We start from the raw sequence: 19,143 nt of genomic DNA, 5'->3' as shown, positions 1-19,143 counted from the left end.
TCATATTTTTGCTTAATAAAAATCGATCTCAGATTTAACAACTGATGTAGCTAAAGTGGAGTTCAAGCTCAAGATCAGCCATGACAGTATTGAATGGCGCGGAGCACGCTCGACAGGCCGTCTGGTCTATTCCTGCTCCTGCTCTCTGTGTTCTGGTGTCTCCAGGTTTAAGGGCCCTTGGCCTATAACGTCAACTCTGTTTCTCCGCCCCCCCCCCCCCCCCCCAAAGCTATGGAGGCCACCTGACTCACTGAGCATTTTGCAAGACTATAAGACATAGGTGCAGAAGTCGGCCATTCAGCCCATCGTGCATGCACTGAGATCCTGTCTGATCAGGATAATCCTCAACTCGGTGGCGCAGTGGGTTAGCCCTGCTGCCTCACGGCGCCGAGGTCCCAGGTTCGATCCCGGCTCTGGGTCACTGTCCATGTGGAGTTTGCACTTTCTCCCCATGTTTGCGCGGGTTTCGCTCCCACAACCCAAAGATATGCAGGCTTGGTGGATTGGCCACGCTAAATTGCCCCTTAATTGGAAAAATGAATTGGGTACACTAGATTTATAGAAAAAAAAGGATAATCCACAACTCCACCTTCCTGCCATATCCCCATAATGCCAAACAGTGTCCATCTCAGCCTTGAACATACTTGACGGCTCAACAGCTCTCTGTGGTAAAGAATTCCACAGATTCACTCCCCGCTGAGAGAAGAAATTCCTCCTCCTCTCTGTCTCAAATGGGCGCCCCCCTGACTCTGAGATTCTGCCCTCTGGTCCCAGACTCTCCCACAAGAGGAAACATCCTCTCAGCATCGACCCCGTCAATCCCAGAATCCTCTCTGTCTCAATAAGGGCGCCTCTCATTCTTCTAAATCCCAATGAGTACAGGCCCCGGCCTACTCAACCCCTCCTCATAACAAAATCCCTCCAGTCCCGGGATCAAGTGAACCTTCTCTGGACTGCCTCCAATGCCGGGATATCTTTCCTTAGATAAGGGGACCAAAACCGTTCACAGTATTCCAGGTGCGGTCTAACCAGTACCTAATTAACAGGACTTCCCAATTTTGATACTCATTCCCTTTGAAATAAGGGTTCCTGATGACCTGCTAGCTTTAAATGCTAGCTTTCCGTGATTTATCCGTGAAGACCCCCAAAACCTTCTGTGCTGCAGCTTTCTGCAGTCTTTCTCCATTTAAATAACATTCAGCTTCTTTATTCTACCTACCAAAGTGCATAACTTCACATTTTCCGACATTATATTCCATCTGTCACGTTTTTGCCCATTCATTCTGTCTTCGTGGTTGCTAATTGACGATTACAACGGCCTATAAGACCATAACATATGGGAGCAGAATTAGACCATTCGGCCCATCGAGTTTGCTCCGATCATGGCTGATATGTTTCTCATCCCCATTCTCCTGCCTTCTCCCCTTAACCCCGGATCCCTTTATCGATCAAGGACGCCAGATTTGTGCTTGAGGTGCTGTTACCGACAGGACTACAGACCAAGAGCTGGAAGGTGGAATTAGACGGAATAGTTCTTTTTTACAACGCAAATACTAGGAGCAGGAGTAGATAATTTAGCCTCTCGAGCATGATCCACCATTCAGTACGATCATAGCTGATCTCATCCTGGCCTTAACTCCACCGTCCTGTCCGTTCTCCCCATAACGAATTAAAAATCGGTCCGACTCCACCTTAAATTTACTCACTGTCCCAGGGTCCACCACACTCTGGGGTACTTCGGGAGACGTAGCTTCTCCTCATTCCCCTCGCTACCCCCCCCCCCCCCTCCCGCTTTGGGGACAGGGGAGGCCGATACTGGAAAGGGCACCTCACTCACCAGGTATTTGGACTTGGCCAATCCATCGTTCTCCAGGGCTTTCCTCCCAGTTAGGATCTCTAACAAGACCTGGGGAAAGAAGAAAGAGACAACATTATATTGGAGGGAATGATACAGCACTGGCACCCTCCCCCTCCTGCCCTTCCCCCTCCGGGCCCGCTGGCGACCTTGGATGTTCGCAACTACACCTGGCGCCACAGTGGCTTAAAAAAAATCTTTCCTGGGCAAGGACGGCAATGCCTAATTGCCCTCAAACTGAGTGGCTTGCCACACCATTTACAGGGCAGTTAAGAGTTGCCCACATGACTGTGTGTGTGTGGGGGGGGGGTGGGTCTAGAGTCAAGTGTAGGCCAGTAAGGATGGCAGATTCCCTTATTCCCTTTCCTGAGGGGGCATTCGCCCACCGCCACCCCCCCCCCCCCCCCCCCCCCCAACTTCTTCACTGTTGTCTTCTGCAGCATGGTCGGCCGGGAAATGCTCCAGCTCTTTGGGATTGACCATCGGGCTCCTGGGAAGGAGTTGTAGGCCCGAGGATTTTCTCCGCTTTATGGACGCACCTTCCTGGACCACCAGGATTCCTGGCATCAGGCTGGAATCCGGAAGCTTCTAAACCCAGGGGCAGGGATAGAACATACAGTGCAGAAGGAGGCCATTCGGCCCATCGGGTCTGCACCGACCCATTTAAGCCCTCACTTCCACCCTATCCCCGTAACCCAATAACCCCTCCTAGCCATTTTGGACACGAAGGGCAATTTAGCGCGGCCAATCCACCTAACCTGCACGCCTTTGGACTGCGGGAGGAAACCGGAGCACCCGGAGGAAAGCCACGCAGACACGGGGAGAACGTGCAGACTCCGCACAGACAGCGACCCAGCGCGGAATCAAACCTGGGACCCTGGCGCTGTGAAGCCACAGTGCTAACCACTTGTGCTACCGTGCTGCCACAAGATGTCGATGTTGTTGGAATATTACCCCTCAAAAGGAGAGGTGTTCCCCACCCCCCTCCCTTCCCCCCCGCGGTGGCCTTTCACCAACTCAGTATGCCCCATCGTGTTAAATAACCAACCTAGAAACTAGGAGGACCAGGCCATTCGGCCCCTCGGGACTGTTGGCCATTTCGAAATCAATCACTTTAGCGTGACCAACTTTTTGGAGTTTGAATTAAGCATTTTGTGCTAAATCGACAAAAGCCATTTTTAACAAAAAAAATACGAAGCCTGCATTATTGGAAGCCAGCCAGGTCAGTAGGCGAGACAAGTCTTAATTGTGAGACAATTGAGGAAAAAGTAATCCATTGTTGGAAGCATTAGTCAGGCTGGTAATGTAATGTGTAACACGAACTTTTCTAATTGGAAACACGCTATATAATTAACACTCGATTATTAATACCGATTCTAAAAATGCCGTGAGAATTGCAAGATGCTCCCCTTCCCAGGCAGGCGGCAAAAAGAAAAGGATGAACTTGTCCGATCTTTCGTTAACCGTGACTGAAAAATGAGTCCAAGATTATTGGCTGACACTTGGGTGACGTCAAGATGAGATGCAGCACGAGAGATCCCCGTGTTTGAGTGTCGGAAATAGGTCATAGTTAGCATGAAAAACAAGCTGAATTTTATTTCAATTTTGACAGATTGTCGACAGCGCAATGGCACAGTGGTTAGCACTGCTGCCTCACCCCGACAGGGACCCGGGCTCAGTTCTGGCCTCGGGTGACTGTCTGTGCAGAGTCTGCACGTTCTCCCCGTGTCTGTGTGGGTTTCCTCCCACGGTCCAACGATGTGCAGGTTAGGTGGATTGACCGTGCTGGATTGCTTCAAAGGCCGAACAATCTCACAGGTCAAGGGCAATTAGGGATGGGCAATAAAGGTACAGCACGGGGTAAGATACAGAGTAAAGCTCCCTCTACACTGTCCCCATCAAACACTCCCAGGACAGGTACAGCACGGGGTTAGAGACAGAGTAAAGCTCCCTCTACACTGTCCCCATCAAACACTCCCAGGACAGGTACAGCACGGGGTTAGATACAGAGTAAAGCTGCCTCTACACTGTCCCCATCAAACACTCCAAGGACAGGAACATCACGGGGTTAGACACAGAGTAAAGCTCCCTCTACACTGTCCCCATCAAACATTCCCAGGACAGGTACAGCACGGGGTTAGATACAGAGTAAAGCTCCCACTACACTGTCCCCATCAAACACTCCCAGGACAGGTACAGCACAGGGCTAGATACAGAGTAAAGCTCCCTCTACACTGTCCCCATCAAACACTCCCAGGACAGGTACAGCACGGGGTTAGATACAGAGTAAAGCTCCCTCTACACTGTCCCCATCAAACACTCCCAGGACAGGTACAGCACGGGGTTAGATACAGAGTAAAGCTCCCTCTACACTGTCCCCATCAAACACTCCCAGGACAGGTACAGCACGGGGTTAGATACAGAGTAAAGCTCCCTCTACACTGTCCCCATCAAACACTCCCAGGACAGGTATAGCACGGGGTTAGATACAGAGTAAAGCTCCCTCTACACTGTCCCCATCAATCACTCCCAGGACAGGTACAGCACGGGGTTAGATACAGAGTAAAGCTCCCTCTACACTGTCCCCATCAAACACTCCCAGGACAGGTAAAGCACGGGGCTAGATACAGAGTAAAGCGCCCTCTACACTGTCCCCATCAAACACTCCCAGGACAGGTACAGCACGGGGTTAGATACAGAGTAAAGCTCCCTCTACACTGTCCCCATCAAACACTCTCAGGACAGGTACAGCACGGGGTTAGATACAGAGTAAAGCTCCCTCTACACTGTCCCCATCAAACACTCCCAGGACAGGTATAGCACGGGGTTAGATACAGAGTAAAGCTCCCTCTACACTGTCCCCATCAATCACTCCCAGGACAGGTACAGCACGGGGTTAGATACAGAGTAAAGCTCCCTCTACACTGTCCCTATCAAACACTCCCAGGACAGGTAAAGCACGGGGCTAGATACAGAGTAAAGCTCCCTCTACACTGTCCCCATCAAACACTCCCAGGACAGGTACAGCACGGGGTTAGATACAGAGTAAAGCTCCCTCTACACTGTCCCCATCAAACACTCCCGGGACAGGTACAGCACGGGGTTAGATACAGAGTAAAGCTCCCTCTACACTGTCCCCATCAAACACTCCCAGGACAGGTACAGCACGGGGCTAGATACAGAGTAAAGCTCCCTCTACACTGTCCCCATCAAACACTCCCAGGACAGGTACAGCACGGGGTTAGATACAGAGTAAAGCTCCCTCTGCACTGTCCCCATCAAACACTCCCAGGACAGGTACAGCATGGGCTAGATACAGAGTAAAGCTCCCTCTACACTGTCCCCATCAAACACTCCCAGGACAGGCACAGCACGGGGTTAGATACAGAGTAAAGCTCCCTCTACACTGTCCCCATCAAACACTCCCAGGACAGGTACAGCACGGGGTTAGTTACAGAGTAAAGCTCCCTCTACACTGTGCCCATCAAACACTCCCAGGACAGGTACAGAACGGGGCTACATACAGAGTGAAGCTCCCTCTACACTGTCCCCATCAAACACTCCCAGGACAGGTACAGCACGGGGCTAGATACAGAGTAAAGCTCTCTCTACACTGTCCCCATCAAACACTCCCAGGACAGGTACAGCACGGGGTTAGATACAGAGTAAAGCTCCCTATACACTGTCCCCATCAAACACTCCCAGGACAGGTACAGCACAGGGTTAGATACAGAGTAAAGCTCCCTATACACTGTCCCCATCAAACACTCCCAGGAGAGGTACAGCTCGGGGTTAGTTACAGAGTAAAGCTCCCTCTACACTGTCCCCATCAAACACTCCCAGGACAGGTACAGCACGGGGTTAGATACAGAGTAAAGCTCCCTCTACACTGTCCCCATCAAACACTCCCAGGACAGGTACAGCACGGGGTTAGATACAGAGTAAAGCTCCCTCTACACTGTCCCCATCAAACACTCCCAGGACAGGTACAGCACGGGGTTAGTTACAGAGTAAAGCTGCCTCTACACTGTCCCCAGGACAGGGACAGCAGTATAAACTCCAGGACTGACCACTCCGAAGCTGTAGGTGTCTAGTTCCACAGTCAGCTGGCCACTCTTGATGTACTCATTGGGAAGGTATGCCAGTGTCCCCCGCAGCGTCTGTGTCCGTGCTACTGTGCAGCTTTTCCCAGAATTGTTGGAGTATCGGCTAAAACGGGCTAATCCAAAGTCTCCCAGCTTCGCGACAAAATTCCCGTCCAGGAGGATGTTGGAACTGGAAAGCAGAGAGACATTTAGAACGACTCGCCACAACCAGGCGAGCTTCATTTCAAAACAAAGGCTATGGAATTAATATTTTTAAAATGTGTTTTCACTTGGGATGACAGTTTCATGGTTCAAATGACCCTCCGCCAGTGCGGCGCTCCCTCAGCACTGATCCTCTGACAGTGCGGCACTCCCTCAGCACTGATCCTCTGACAGTGCGGTGCTCCCTCAGCACTGACCCTCCGACAGTGCGGCGCTCCCTCAGCACTGACCCTCCGACAGTGCGGTGCTCCCTCAGCACTGACCCTCCGACAGTGTGGCAGTCCCTCAGCACTGACCCTCCGACAATGCTGCGCTCCCTCAGCACTGACCCTCCGACAGTGCGGTGCTCCCTCAGCACTGACCCTCCGACAGTGCGGCGCTCCCTCAGCACTGACCCTCCGACAGTGCGGTGCTCCCTCAGCACTGACCCTCCGACAGTGCGGCGCTCCCTCAGCACTGACCCTCCGACAGTGCGGCGCTCCCTCAGCACTGACCCTCCGACAGTGCGGTGCTCCCTCAGCACTGACCCTCCGACAGTGCGGCGCTCCCTCAGCACTGACCCTCCGACAGTGCGGCACTCCCTCAGCACTGACCCTCCGACAGTGCGGTACTCCCTCAGCACTGACCCTCCGACAGTGCGGCGCTCCCTCAGCACTAACCCTCCGACAGTGCGGCGCTCCCTCAGCACTGACCCTCTGACAGTGCGGCGCTCCCTCAGCACTGACCCTCCGACAGTGCGGCACTCCCTCAGCACTGACCCTCTGACAGTGCGGCGCTCCCTCAGAGATGACCCCCCCCACCTCGCCATCAGAAAAGAGGAAGGCAGGTCAGCTCTTTGGGATGTCGGATTTTGCCGGCGGCAGTGTTACCTCTTCACGTCTCCATGTATCAAGCTGGGGTTGCTCGAGTGCAGGAACTGTATGGCGCGGGCAGCTCCCAGCGCCACGTCCAGGCGCCTCAGCCACGAGAGTGGAGAGCTTCCGTTCTGCAGGAGAGAGGAGAGAGTAGATGGGAAAGTGAAACATTAAAAATGGCCGTGAGGAAGCACCACTAATCTTTTCAACCTCCCGCGTGCTTAATGTAGCAGAACAACCCCAGGGGCAGTGGGGTTGGCATGTGAGGGACGCAGGAATGAAGGGGTACAGATGCGAGTGGGGGGGGGGGGGGGGGAGAGACGAAGGTCCAGCTGGTGATGCAGGAAGTATTGGGCGGGCCGCCACAGGGGGGGGGGGGGCGTGGAGACCTCCGTTAAAACGGTCTCCCCCTCAGAACCAGACGAATCGGTGCCCTCTTCCCCAACTTCCTCATTGAGCAGTGCTGGCCCGGCTTCGATTGCACGCCCTCGAAAAACGGAATGCATCGGATCCGCGGGCCGGAGCTCTGCTGGGCCGCCCCCGTAACTCTGAACGGTCTCAAGCACCCTCCCATCTCCTTGCCCCCCCTCAGCGCGAATCACCAAATCGGCAGCAGGAATTCTGGACCGTTTTTTACCCCTCCCCATCCTGGGGCAGTGGTGAGCAGTTAGAGAACACGGCCAACTACCGCGAGTGTCCCTTTAAGAAAGGTTTGGTCTTGCCACATGACTTGCGGCACGGCTTCAGTGATGTCATTTGTGGGTGGAGCTGGGCTGTGGCTGTCAGGTGAGAGGGGGTTTGGGATTTGGGGTTTCAGTTTCGGTTTGTTGCTTTGGACTGCAGAAGAAAAAAAGCGGTGTTTCCCTGTTTTTATTTAAAAGCTGTTCTCGTGAACTGAAAACACACCGGGTGGGGCAAACTGCCTTGTTAACGTTAAAGATAGAGTTGCTTTCCGGAAGGAGTGTTGAATCTGCTGGGTGGAACTGGGTCAAAACATCAGGGAAAGGACCAGTCCAATTGGAGTGAGATTACAGTGTGCTGGGCCATGCCCACAAAAGGGGTTTTGGTTTATTGGATTTTGTATTGAATTGGAACAGTTACTAAGGGGGATTCATTCAGAGTTATATACATAGATTACTGTAGCTGTTGTGTGTTTGGAATTGATAACTTCTTGTTTTATATATGTTAACTACATTCTTATAATAAACTTTGTTTTGATAAAGGCGCCTAGGAAGTCTGATGAATCACACCTGAAGTGAAGGCTCTTGTGATCATCCTAGCCAAATTCAGCACAAAGGTTAAAGGTCAGGCGAGCTTCATAATACACTTTGGAGTTTCTAAGCCGTGGCCCATAACACAAGCCTATTAATTGTGTGTGGGCAATGACTGGGGGTTCACTTGAGTCTCCTAGCAACAGGCAGAGACCAAAACTGTGGTTACCTGGGTCAGGAGACATATGCTTGCAATGTGCAACTCCGTAAATAAATACGCAAGTGTGCAAAAATGTGCTCCGGTTGTAACCGTGGCCGACTGGACTATAACAAAGCCCGCCTCTGCTCAACAGTACACACTGGGACTGAACTGGCACATCGATGCTCTGGAAAGTTCTGAAGGAAAGCACCTTCACTGCTGCTGGAGAGGCAAGTGGAAATATTTCCTCATGTTCTGTCTTCAACCTATGCCTGCTGGTTGCTGACCTTCTCGCCACTTGACTCTCTGTCGAAAATCCTTTTGTGATTTGATCACCTCTATCAAGGGCTCTCTGGCTGAAGGAGAACACGCACAGTTTCCCCACAGGAATTCAAGTCCCTGCAACCCTGGCTCCATTCGGGTAAATCTCTGCAACTGCAAAACGAACTACCCTAGGCTGGACCTTGCCCTGTCAGATGCTGTTGCCCCAACTCTCGATTGGCTAATGTTCCAAAGGGAGCAAAAGGGAAACACTTGCAGGACACTCCTTGAAGCACGGTAGCACGACTGGCAAGCACTGTGGCTTCACAGCCCCAGGGTCCCAGGTTCGATTCCCGGCTTGGGTCACTGTCTGTGCGGAGTCTGCACCTCCTCCCCGTGTCTGCGTGGGTTTCCTCCGGGTGCTCCGGTTTCCTCCCACAGTCCAAAGACGTGCAGGTTAGGTGGATTGGCCATGATAAATTGCCCTTTGTGACCAAAAAAGGTTAGGAGGGGTTATTGGGTTACGGGGATAGGGTGGAAGTGAGGGCTTAAGTGGGTCGGTGCAGACTCGATGGGCCGAATGGCCTCCTTCTGCACTCTATGTTCTATGAAGTGATGCAGAATTGACGTCAATAACTGGGTGGGGGAGCTTGCTGTCAATCATCAAGCAGCATTGCCACTCTCAGTCACAATGTCTTCACGATGAAGACAAGGGAAGACAAGGAAGCTAATCCTGCTCTCTGGATCTCACTATCTTGGGGGACATCCTGCCCCACCGGCTCGAAGATCTGCGGCCCAATCACACGAAACCCTGCGTAAACCCCATTCCCGAATCGAGGACTCCCCCGAACTGAGGACAGCCCCCCCGATGAGGGCGCACCCGTGCCAACTCGAGCAAGGTGCCCAGGCCTCTGCCGCCTCGAAGGACAAGGGCAGCAGCCGCACGGGGAAGACCCGCCAGCTGCAACGTTCCCCCTCCGAGCCCCTGCACCCCCCCCCCCCCTCCCCCCTACCTCTCACGCACTCACACAACACATACCAACATGATTTGGAAATATATGGCGGGTTTGGGCGCCGCTTGTCGAGGGAGCCTTGGCGAGTGGCTGCAGTGCATCTTGTAGACGGTGCACACGGCTGCCGCTGTGCGTCGGTGGGCGGAGGGAGTGGATGTTGACGGTGTTGGTTGCCGTGGCGATCAAGCGGGAGGGGCTGCGTGGACTTGGAAATATATCGGCCGTTCCTTCACTGTTGCTGGGTGAGATTCCCGGAACTCCCTCCCTAACAGCAGTGTGGGTGTACCTACACCACACGGGGACAGCAGCAGGTTCAAGATGGCGGCTGCCCACCACCTTCTCGGGGGGGGGGGGGGGGGGGGGGGGGGGGGCAATTATCGATGGGCAACAAACTGGGCCCCGCCAGCGACGCCCGCATTCCCATGAACTAATTAAAAAAATATGCCCGCTATACTTTGGCCGGGGCTTAATGAGAAAGGTCGAGGAGTTATATAATCTTGTGCCTCCCTACACAAAGCCCCTGGGCATCGCTCAATACCTGGCACTGGAGTCGATCCTGCAGCGATCCGTGTGGCATGTACACATACACGAGGCAGTAAACGGCATCCTCCACGCAACAACCGGCCAGGTCCACGATGTTCGGGTGCCGGTACCTCAAGAACAGAGAGAAGCAAAGAGGTGTGAGGGTCACTCTAAGCAGACAGGGGGCAAGCGAAAAGTGCCAGAGCGGCCGGTACGAAGGACACACTCACTGATACAGCTTCTCCAACTCGGTCTGGAAACTCTCCCTCACCGTATTCCAATCCAGGTCAGAATCCTGCGGAGACAGAGGCGGAGAGAGGGAGACAGAGAGAGAGAGGGGGGAAGGGTGGAGAGAGAGAGAGAGAGACAGCGAGAAAGGGAGGATGGGCGGAAAGGGGGAGAGGGAGAGCAAGGGAGGAGGCGGGCGGAGAGAGGGAGATAGAGAGGGGGGGAAGGGCGGAGAGAAAGAGCGAGAGAGAGAGAGAGATAGAGAGAGAGAGAGAGAGAGAGGGATGGAGCGAGAGGGAGATCGAGAGAGTGGGGTGGGCGGAGAGAGGGAGATAGAGAGGGGAATGGAGAGAGAGGGAGATAGAGAGAGAGAGGGATGGAAAGAGAGGGAGATAGAGAGAGGGATGGAGAGCGAGGAAGATAGAGAGAGAGCGAGGGATGGAGGTAGAGGGAGATAGAGAGAGGGATGGAGAGAGAGGGAGATAGAGAGAGAGAGGGGGGATGGGCAGAGAGAGGGAGACAGAGAGAGGGGGATGGGCGGAGAGGGGGATGGGCGGAGAGGGGGATGGGCAGAGAGAGGGATGGGCGGAGAGAGGGATGGGCGGAGAGAGGGAGACAGAGAGAGGGGGATGGGCGGAGAGGGGGATGGGTGGAGAGAGGGATGGGCGGAGAGAGGGATGGGCAGAGAGAGGGATGGGCAGAGAGAGGGAGACAGAGAGAGGGAGACAGAGAGAGGGAGACAGAGAGAGAGGGGGATAGAGAGAGAGAGGGATGGGCGGAGAGAGGGAGATAGAGATAGAGGGATGGGCGGGTGGAGAGAGGGAGAGAGAGCGGGTGGAGAGAGAGAGAGAGAGAGAGAGAGAGAGAGAGAGAGAGATAGAGAGAGGGGTTGTGCAGAGAGTGGTAGTGGGGGTAGTGAGGGCGGGGGGGGAGGAGGGGGGGGGAAAGAGAGAAAAATATTAAAAGTTAGCCACCATTGCTCTTCCCTGTGACGTGACAACGGATCACTGCACTGAATTACTAGCGGATGGATCGAACTTTTAAGAATGACGTGTGTTAAACTGGCCGAGACCTAGGGCAGCACGGTGACGCAGTGGTTAGCATTGCTGCCTCACGGCGCCGAGGTCCCAGGTTCGATCCGGGCTTGGGTAACTGTCCGTATGGAGTTTGCACATTCTCCCTGTGTCTGCGTGGGTTTCACCCCCGCAACCCAAAGATGCGCTGGTTAGGGGGATTGGCCACGCTAAATTGCCCCTTAATTGGAAAAAATGAATTGGGTGCACTAAATTTATAAAAACAAAACAAAAATAAAAACTGGCCGAGACTGTAAAGTAACCACTTGCTGGAAAGTGCCACCGTGGCCAACTTGTCCAGAGCCAATGGAGCACTGCAAGGAAGTGATTGCATTCACAAAACCAAACTAATCACCTGTTGAGTTAATGGAGGCTGATTATCAACTCAGCTGGTAGCAAAAACGGGAAGGCAGATTGTTATCTGGTGTCCTCGTACACCAGTCACTGAAGGTACGCCTGCAGGTACAGCAGGCGGTAAAGAAGGTAAATGTATGCAGGCCTTCATTGTGAGAGATTCGAGTACAGGAGCTGGGATGTCTTGCTGCAATTGTACAGGGCCTTGGTGAGGCCTCACCTGGAATTGTGTGGGCAGTTTTGGTCTCCTTATCTGAGGAAGGATGTTCTTGCTCTAGCGGGAGCGCAGCGAGGGTTTACCGGACTGATTCCTGGGATGGCGCGACTGACGTACGAGGAGAAATTGAATTGGTTAGGATTGTATTCGCTGGAGTTCAGAAGAATGAGGGGGGAGCTCATAGAGACAGGACTGAACAGGGTCGATGCAGGAAGGATGGTCCCGATGGTGGGGGTGTCCAGAACCAGGGGTCACAGTCTGAGGATACAGGGTAGACCATTTCGGACAGAGATGAGGAGACATTTCTTCACCCAGAGAGTGGTCGGCCTGTGGAATTCGTGACCACAGGAAGTAGCTGAGGCCAAAACATTGAATGTTGTCAAGAAGCTGTTAGATACAGCACTCGGGGCGATGGGGATCAAAGGATATGGGAGGAAGCGGAATTAGGCTATTGAGCTGGATGATCAGCCATGATCATAATGAATGGCGTAGCAGGCTCGAAGGGCCGAATGGTCTCCTCCTGCTCCTATTTTCCATGTTTCTATCCTCTGTGAACATTCCACCATGTGTGGACATGGTGCAAATTGAAAGAAACCTTTTCTGGGCGAGAGGCACACTTACGTATTTCCAGAAATACACAAGAAAAGGGGTTAAAAATCAACTGTGACCCTGGTCTCTACGTGCGCTCGTCTGGTGTTCAAGTTCCAACTGTGCTAGTGTAGCTGGGGGGGGGGGGGGGTCACGACTGAGGAACGTCCACGAGGCATCCCTGCGTCTGCAGGTTTAAAAAAAAAAGTCTTTCTCTCTCGCTCTTTGATTGTGGAGGCAGGCCGCAAGTCAGAAAAGCCACAGACGAAAAAGCAACAGGGCAACACCTTGCTGCTAACCTGTAGAACCAAGAATCCTCCAACCAGCTGCGCAAGTCAGCACGACCGGAATCACCCAACTTAACGGCTGCAACATTTCACTATCTACTCCTCACAGACAAGCCAAAGATTGATTTGTATATCTTTTTTAACTTTGATTTTTGAACTCGCTTCTCATTTCCAATCCGTCTGCAGGCTTGTTTTGTTTTTATTATTTTCTTCTCGCACTTTAGGAAATAATGACCTCATTCTTTCTTTAACCCGAGAGAGCCTGGTTAAATGGACTCCTTTTGGACAGGGAAAAGGCATGCTTTTTAAATTAACCTTCTTGCGACCAACCGAGGGGGGTTGAATAAAGAAGGGGAGCCAGTTTACCCCTCCTCACCCAGGAGCCTAACAATTTTTTTGGGGGATCACGTCCGTAATCATAACAAATGGGGGATCCTTGTCTGATTGTATGTGAACATGTGTGGCTTCTAGCACAGCTAGGTGAGCCAGACTGCTAGCTCGATTGACTAAAGTCTTAAATTTGTTGTCAGAATAATTACTCATGCACACGGGGTTCTTTGGTAAGTGCTGTCCAAATGCGGAACCCCATCAAATGTTGGGACAGTGCGTTTTACATAAGAACTAGGAGCAGGAGTAGGCCATCTGGCCCCTCGAGCCTGCTCCACCATTCAATGAGAGCATGGCTGATATTTTGTGGACTCAGCTTCACTTTCCGGCCCGAATACCATAACCCTTAATCCCTTTATTCTTCAAAAAACTATCTATCTTTATCTTAAAAACATTTAATGAAGGAGCCTCTACTGCTTCATTGGGCAAGGAATTCCATAGATTCACAACCCTTTGGGTGAAGAAGTTCCTCCTAAACTCAGTCCTAAATCTACTTCCCCTTATTTTGAGGCTATGCCCCCTAGTTCTGCTTTCACCCGCCAGTGGAAACAACCTGCCCGCATCTATCCTGTCTATTCCCTTCATAATTTTATATGTTTCTATAAGATCCCCCCTCATCCTTCTAACTTCCAATGAGTACAGGCCCAGTCTACTCAACCTCTCCTCGTAATCCAACTCCTTCAGCTCTGGGATTAACCTAGTGAATCTCCTCTGCACACCCTCCAGTGCCAGTAAGTCCTTTCTCAGGTAAGGAGACCAAAACTGAACACAATACTCCAGGTGTGGCCTCACTAACACCTGATACAATTGCAGCATAACCTCTCTAGTCTTAAACTCCATCCCTCTCGCAATGAAGGACAAAACTCCATTTGCCTTCTTAATCACCTGTTGCACCTGTAAACCAACCTTTTGCGACTGATGCACTAACATGAGTTTTGAGCTTTACAAGCATGGGCTGGATGGGTAGGGTCAGCACTTTCCCTGTTGCGCACTCGTGTGCTCTTCGATAAGGTTGCAGGTCGTTGGGGCCTGCAAAAGGAGGTCATTCAGCCCTGTCATTCAGCCCATGTCCACTCCTGCTCTCTGCAAGAACATCTTAACTGTCCACCAACTGCTGCCATGAGTCACAGCGTGACAAAACCTGTTTACATAGGGAATTCCCAATTCCGAATGATCATTGAAGAATTTGCAGCATTGATTGGGAAAGCGATTGCAATCGGCAACAACAACAGCTTTCAACAAAACAATCCGCTTACCTCCTTCAACCGTTTGACAGCGTACTCGGTGTGCCGCATCACCGCGCGGTACACACAGCCAAAGCCCCCTTCGCCGATCTTCTGACTCTCCGCAAAGTTGTCGGTTCCCTTCTTGAGCTCGTGCAGCGGCCAATAAAACAGGTACTTGTCCACGGACGAGGAGGACGGCGGGCGTGACGAGGCCTGTCAGAATGCGCGGGGGTGGGGCATGAGAGAGCGCGGCGAGGAGGGGGAGGGAGTGTGGCAGAGGGGAGGATGAGGGGGGGGGGGGGGAGAGAGAAGGAAAAAGAAAATAAAGAGCTGTAAACATTATACGTGCATGCTGGTAAAGTCCTCAGAAAACTCCCTTGGCTATACAGAGGACACACTGTTCATTTAGAACGGGAACGTCCCATCTCACCCCCAATATATTATTCTGCCAGCTGTGTCCTTTAGACTAGTCAGAGACAGCAGGTATTCTGTCTCCAGTGACGTGTGTCCCCAGACAGTGACGCTTGTCGTTTTGTAAAGCAGGAAGCTGGCTGTGGCAGGGCGCATGTTCCAGATGTACTTTTTAATGTTTCTCAAATGGGAAGAACTTACATTTAACTAGCACCCTTAACCTAACGCAACGCGCTGAGATTACGTCGCAGGAGTCGCATAAAACCAAGTGATCCTGAGTCACATAAAGAGACAGAAAGTCAGACAACCAAGGCTTTGTTAAAGAGGTAGGCCTTACAGACATGGTGGCATAGTTGTCAGCCAGGGTGCCCCTCAGCGCCAGGGATCCGGGTACGATTCAGGCCTTGGGTGACTGTGTGGAGTTTACATGTCCTCCCCCACCCGCCTAGTGTCTACGTGGGTTACCTCCGGGTGATGCAGTTTCCTCTCACAGTCCAAAAATGTGCAGGTTAGGTGGATTGGCCATGCTAAATTTACCCTTAGTGTCCAAAGATTTGCAGGTACTGAATGAGTACTTTGCATCACCAGAGAAGGACTTGATGGATGCTGAGTCTGGGGAAGGGTGTGTAGATAGTCCGGGTCACATTGAGATCAAAAAGGAAGAGTTGTTTGGCGTCTTGAAAAACATTAAGGTAGTTAAGTCCCCAAGGCCTGATGGGATCTACCGCAGAATACTGAGGGAGGCAAGAGAGGAAATCGCTGGGGCCTTGATAGAAGTATTTATGTCATCATTGGCTACAGGTGAGGTCCGAGAGGACTGGAGAATAGCCAATGTTGTTCTTTTGTTTAAGAAGGGTAGCAAGGAGAATCCAGGCGAGCCTTACCTCAGTGGTAGGGAAATTATTGGAAAGGATTCTTAGAGACAGGATCTACTCCCATTTGGGAGCAAGGGGTCGTATTAGCGAGAGGCAGCATGGTTTTGTGAAGGGGTGGTCATGTCTCACTAACTTGATCAAGATTTTTGAGGAAGTGACGAGGATGACTGATGAAGGAAGGGCAGTGGATGTTGTCTACATGGACTTCAGTAAGGCCTTTGACAAGGTCCCTCATGGCAGACTGATACAGAAGGTGAAGTCACACAGGATCAGAGGTGTTGGCAAGATGGATACAGAATTGTCTCGGTCATAGAAGGCAGAGAGTAGCAATGGAAGGATGCTTTTCTGATTGGAGGGCTGAACTAGTGGTGTTCCGCAGGGATCAGTGCTGGGACCTTTGTAGTATATATAATATATATACACAGACAGTGACCCAAGCCGGGAATCGAACCCGGGTCCCTGGTGCAGTGAAGAATCACTGGTTAGCACTATCAAGTCGCCCCTCAACCTCCGTTGTTCCAGTTTGTAGTACATGTAAATGATTTAGAGGAAATGTAGCTGGTCTTATTAGTAAGTTTGCGGATGACACAAAGATTTGTGGGATTGCGGGTAGCGATGAGGATTGTCAGAGGATACAGCAGGATATAGATCGGTTGGAGACTTGGACAAAGAAATGGAATTTAATCCGGACAAACATGAGTTAATGCATTTTAGAAGGACTAATACAGGTGGGAAATATACAGTAAATGGCAGAACCTTTAAGAGTATTGACAGGCAGAGGGATCTGGGTGTACAGGTCCACAGGTCACTGAAAGGGGCAACACAGGTGGAGAAGGTAGCCAAGAAGGCATAACGGCATGCTTGCCTTCATTGGCCGGGGCATTGAGTATAGAAATTGGCAAGTCATGTTGCAGCTGTATAGAACCTTAGTTAGGCCACACTTGGAGTATAGTGTTCAATTCTGGTCGCCACACTACCAGAAGGATGTGGAGGCTTTGAAGAGGGTGCAGAAGAGATTTACCAGGATGTTGCCTGGTATGGAAGGCATTCGCTATGAGGAGAGGTTGGATAAACTCGGTTTATTCTCACTGGAACGACGGAGGTTGAGGGACGACTTGATAGTGCTAACCAGTGATGCTTCACAGCGCCAGGGACCCGGGTTCGATTCCCGGCTTGGGTCATGGTCTGTGAGGAGTCTGCACGTTCTCCCCGTGTCTGCGTGGGTTTCCTCCGGGTGCTCCGGTTTCCTCCCACAAGTCCCGAAAGACGTGCTGTTAAGCAATTTGGACATTCTGAATTCTCCCTCCGTGTACTCGAACAGGCGCCGGAATGTGGCGACTAGGGGATTTTCACAGTAACTTCATTGCAGTGTTAATGTAAGCCTACTTGTGACAATGATAAAGATTATTATAAGAAGTCTACAAAATTATGCGGGGCATGGACAGAGTGGATCGTCAGAAGCTTTTCCCCAGGGTGGAAGAGTCAATTACTGGGGAGGGACATAGGTTTAAGATGCGAGAGGCAAAGTTTCGAGGAGGTGTGCGAGGGACGTTTCTTTTACAGAAGGTAGTGGGAGCCTGGAACTCGCTACCGGAGGAGTAGTGGAAGCAGGTGCAACAGTGACGTTTAAGGGGCGTCCTGACAAATACACGAATAAGATGGGAATAGAGGGTGACGGACCCCGGAAGGGGAGAAGGTTTAAGTTCAGACGGCAGTGTCGTGTTGGGTGTTCCGATGCACAAATGATCCAACACGGCTGTAGATGGTACAACTCTGTTTTATTATCTTAACACCGGTTACATCTAACTGCTGGCTTGGGTAAGTGTTTCACCAGCTAACCTGTGGACCCAGCCCTATCACTATCTTAGAGAGGCACTCAGCACATGGTCTATATCTGAGTGGCACGCTGTGAGCTCTGTGCTCTGAGCTATCTCCTGGTAGAATGATGCTGATGTGGATATCATGACAGGCAGCATGGCCTACGCAGGCTTGGAGGAACGAAGGCTCTATTCCTGTGCTGTACTGTTCTTTGTTATGGAGAGTTTTGGGTATAGGACGGGGCAGTGGGCCTAAGTAGGGTGCTTTTTCGGAGGGTCGGGCCGAGTCGATGGGCCAAAGACTTGGTCGACTTTCAATTCGGGATTTTTATTCAGTTCAGATTTCACCATCTTGCCCTGGCGGGATTCGAACCTGGGCCCCCCGTGTCCTGACCCACTGCCCTGGGTCTCCAGGTCCGGCGGCAACACCACCAGGCCACCACCTATCCCAAAATGGTGACCCCCCGTTGGGGTAACAGGCTGGGGTTTCTGGGGGAGGGAGTCTGCGGGGGCGGGGGGGGGGGGGGGGGCACCAATGGGCTGCTGACGAGCTGAGAGGCCGCCTTGAAATCCCAGCATGCTTCTTGAACGGCGGCCACGGCCAGCCCTCCGGAGCCTTGTTGCTGTTGCAAAAAAAAAAAAAAATGCAGCCCGCAAATCTCGCAGCTCAAACACTTCCCAGCACATTCAAGTGACTGCACCCCCCCCCACCCCCCAGCTCGTCACCCGCCCCCGCCACTCCCCCTCCCCCAATTTTCAGACTCCGGGGTCTCGCGCCGGAGACATTATGGGCTTCAGGCCGCAAGAAAAAGCTTGGGAGGAATTGGGACGAAGCAACCGCGCGTCATTCTGCCCCCCACCCCCAGCCGCTCCGCCCCCCCCCACCCCCTGAGCCAGTGCGGGTACACGAGGGGACGAATGGCCTCGTTCCGTGCTGTACCGCGACGCGCCTCCTTACCTTGCTCAGACTGTCCTTGCCGCTGAAGCCCGAGTTCCCGGCGTCTGTGGACATGCTGTGGGGCGGAGTTGGGGGCCCTGGTAATACCGGTTTCGGGGCTGAGGTCAACGGTGGGGTGGGGGGGGGGGGAAAAAACAATTTTTTTTTTTGGTCAAACAAAAGCGACACGCAAAGTTCAATCGCGCGTCACCTCCAACCCCGGTGCGGCTCCTCCCTCCGGAATGTGTCGCGATTTTCCCTCCAGAGGCGAGAGGGTCACTCTCCAGGTTGCGAAGAAGGCCCTCGACTACTACTCGCAGCGCTGAATCCCCCCGGCAACCACTATCACCATCCTGGGGTGGGGGGGGGGCGGTTACCATTGACCAGAACCTGGGCCTGACCCGGCTGCACAAATACTGTGGCTACCAGAGTGCCGAGTAACTCACCTCCTGACTCCCCTCCAAGGCCTGTCCACCATCTACAAGGCACAAGTCAGGAGGGTGAATTTTAAGCGGCGGATA

General features: G+C 52.4%; 1 protein-coding gene across 1 annotated transcript in view; it reads right to left on the bottom strand.

Moving 5' to 3' along the window:
* The window catches only part of LOC140399425 (interleukin-1 receptor-associated kinase 1-like), a 64,640-nt gene that overhangs the window by 13,618 nt on the left and 31,879 nt on the right, over positions 1-19,143 (bottom strand). Inside the window, exons 4-10 of the mRNA XM_072489003.1 lie at positions 18,644-18,741; positions 14,613-14,795; positions 10,453-10,517; positions 10,239-10,353; positions 7,032-7,147; positions 5,926-6,130; positions 1,834-1,906 (exon numbers count right to left, since the gene is read on the bottom strand). Coding sequence (XP_072345104.1) covers positions 1,834-1,906; positions 5,926-6,130; positions 7,032-7,147; positions 10,239-10,353; positions 10,453-10,517; positions 14,613-14,795; positions 18,644-18,741 — 855 coding nt within the window. The remainder of the gene's footprint in view (positions 1-1,833; positions 1,907-5,925; positions 6,131-7,031; positions 7,148-10,238; positions 10,354-10,452; positions 10,518-14,612; positions 14,796-18,643; positions 18,742-19,143) is intronic.

Source organism: Scyliorhinus torazame, chromosome 22 (genome assembly GCF_047496885.1).
Source record: "Scyliorhinus torazame isolate Kashiwa2021f chromosome 22, sScyTor2.1, whole genome shotgun sequence".
In the NCBI taxonomy this organism is placed as follows: domain Eukaryota; kingdom Metazoa; phylum Chordata; class Chondrichthyes; order Carcharhiniformes; family Scyliorhinidae; genus Scyliorhinus; species Scyliorhinus torazame.
This window is presented reverse-complemented; position numbering and strand designations above follow the sequence as displayed.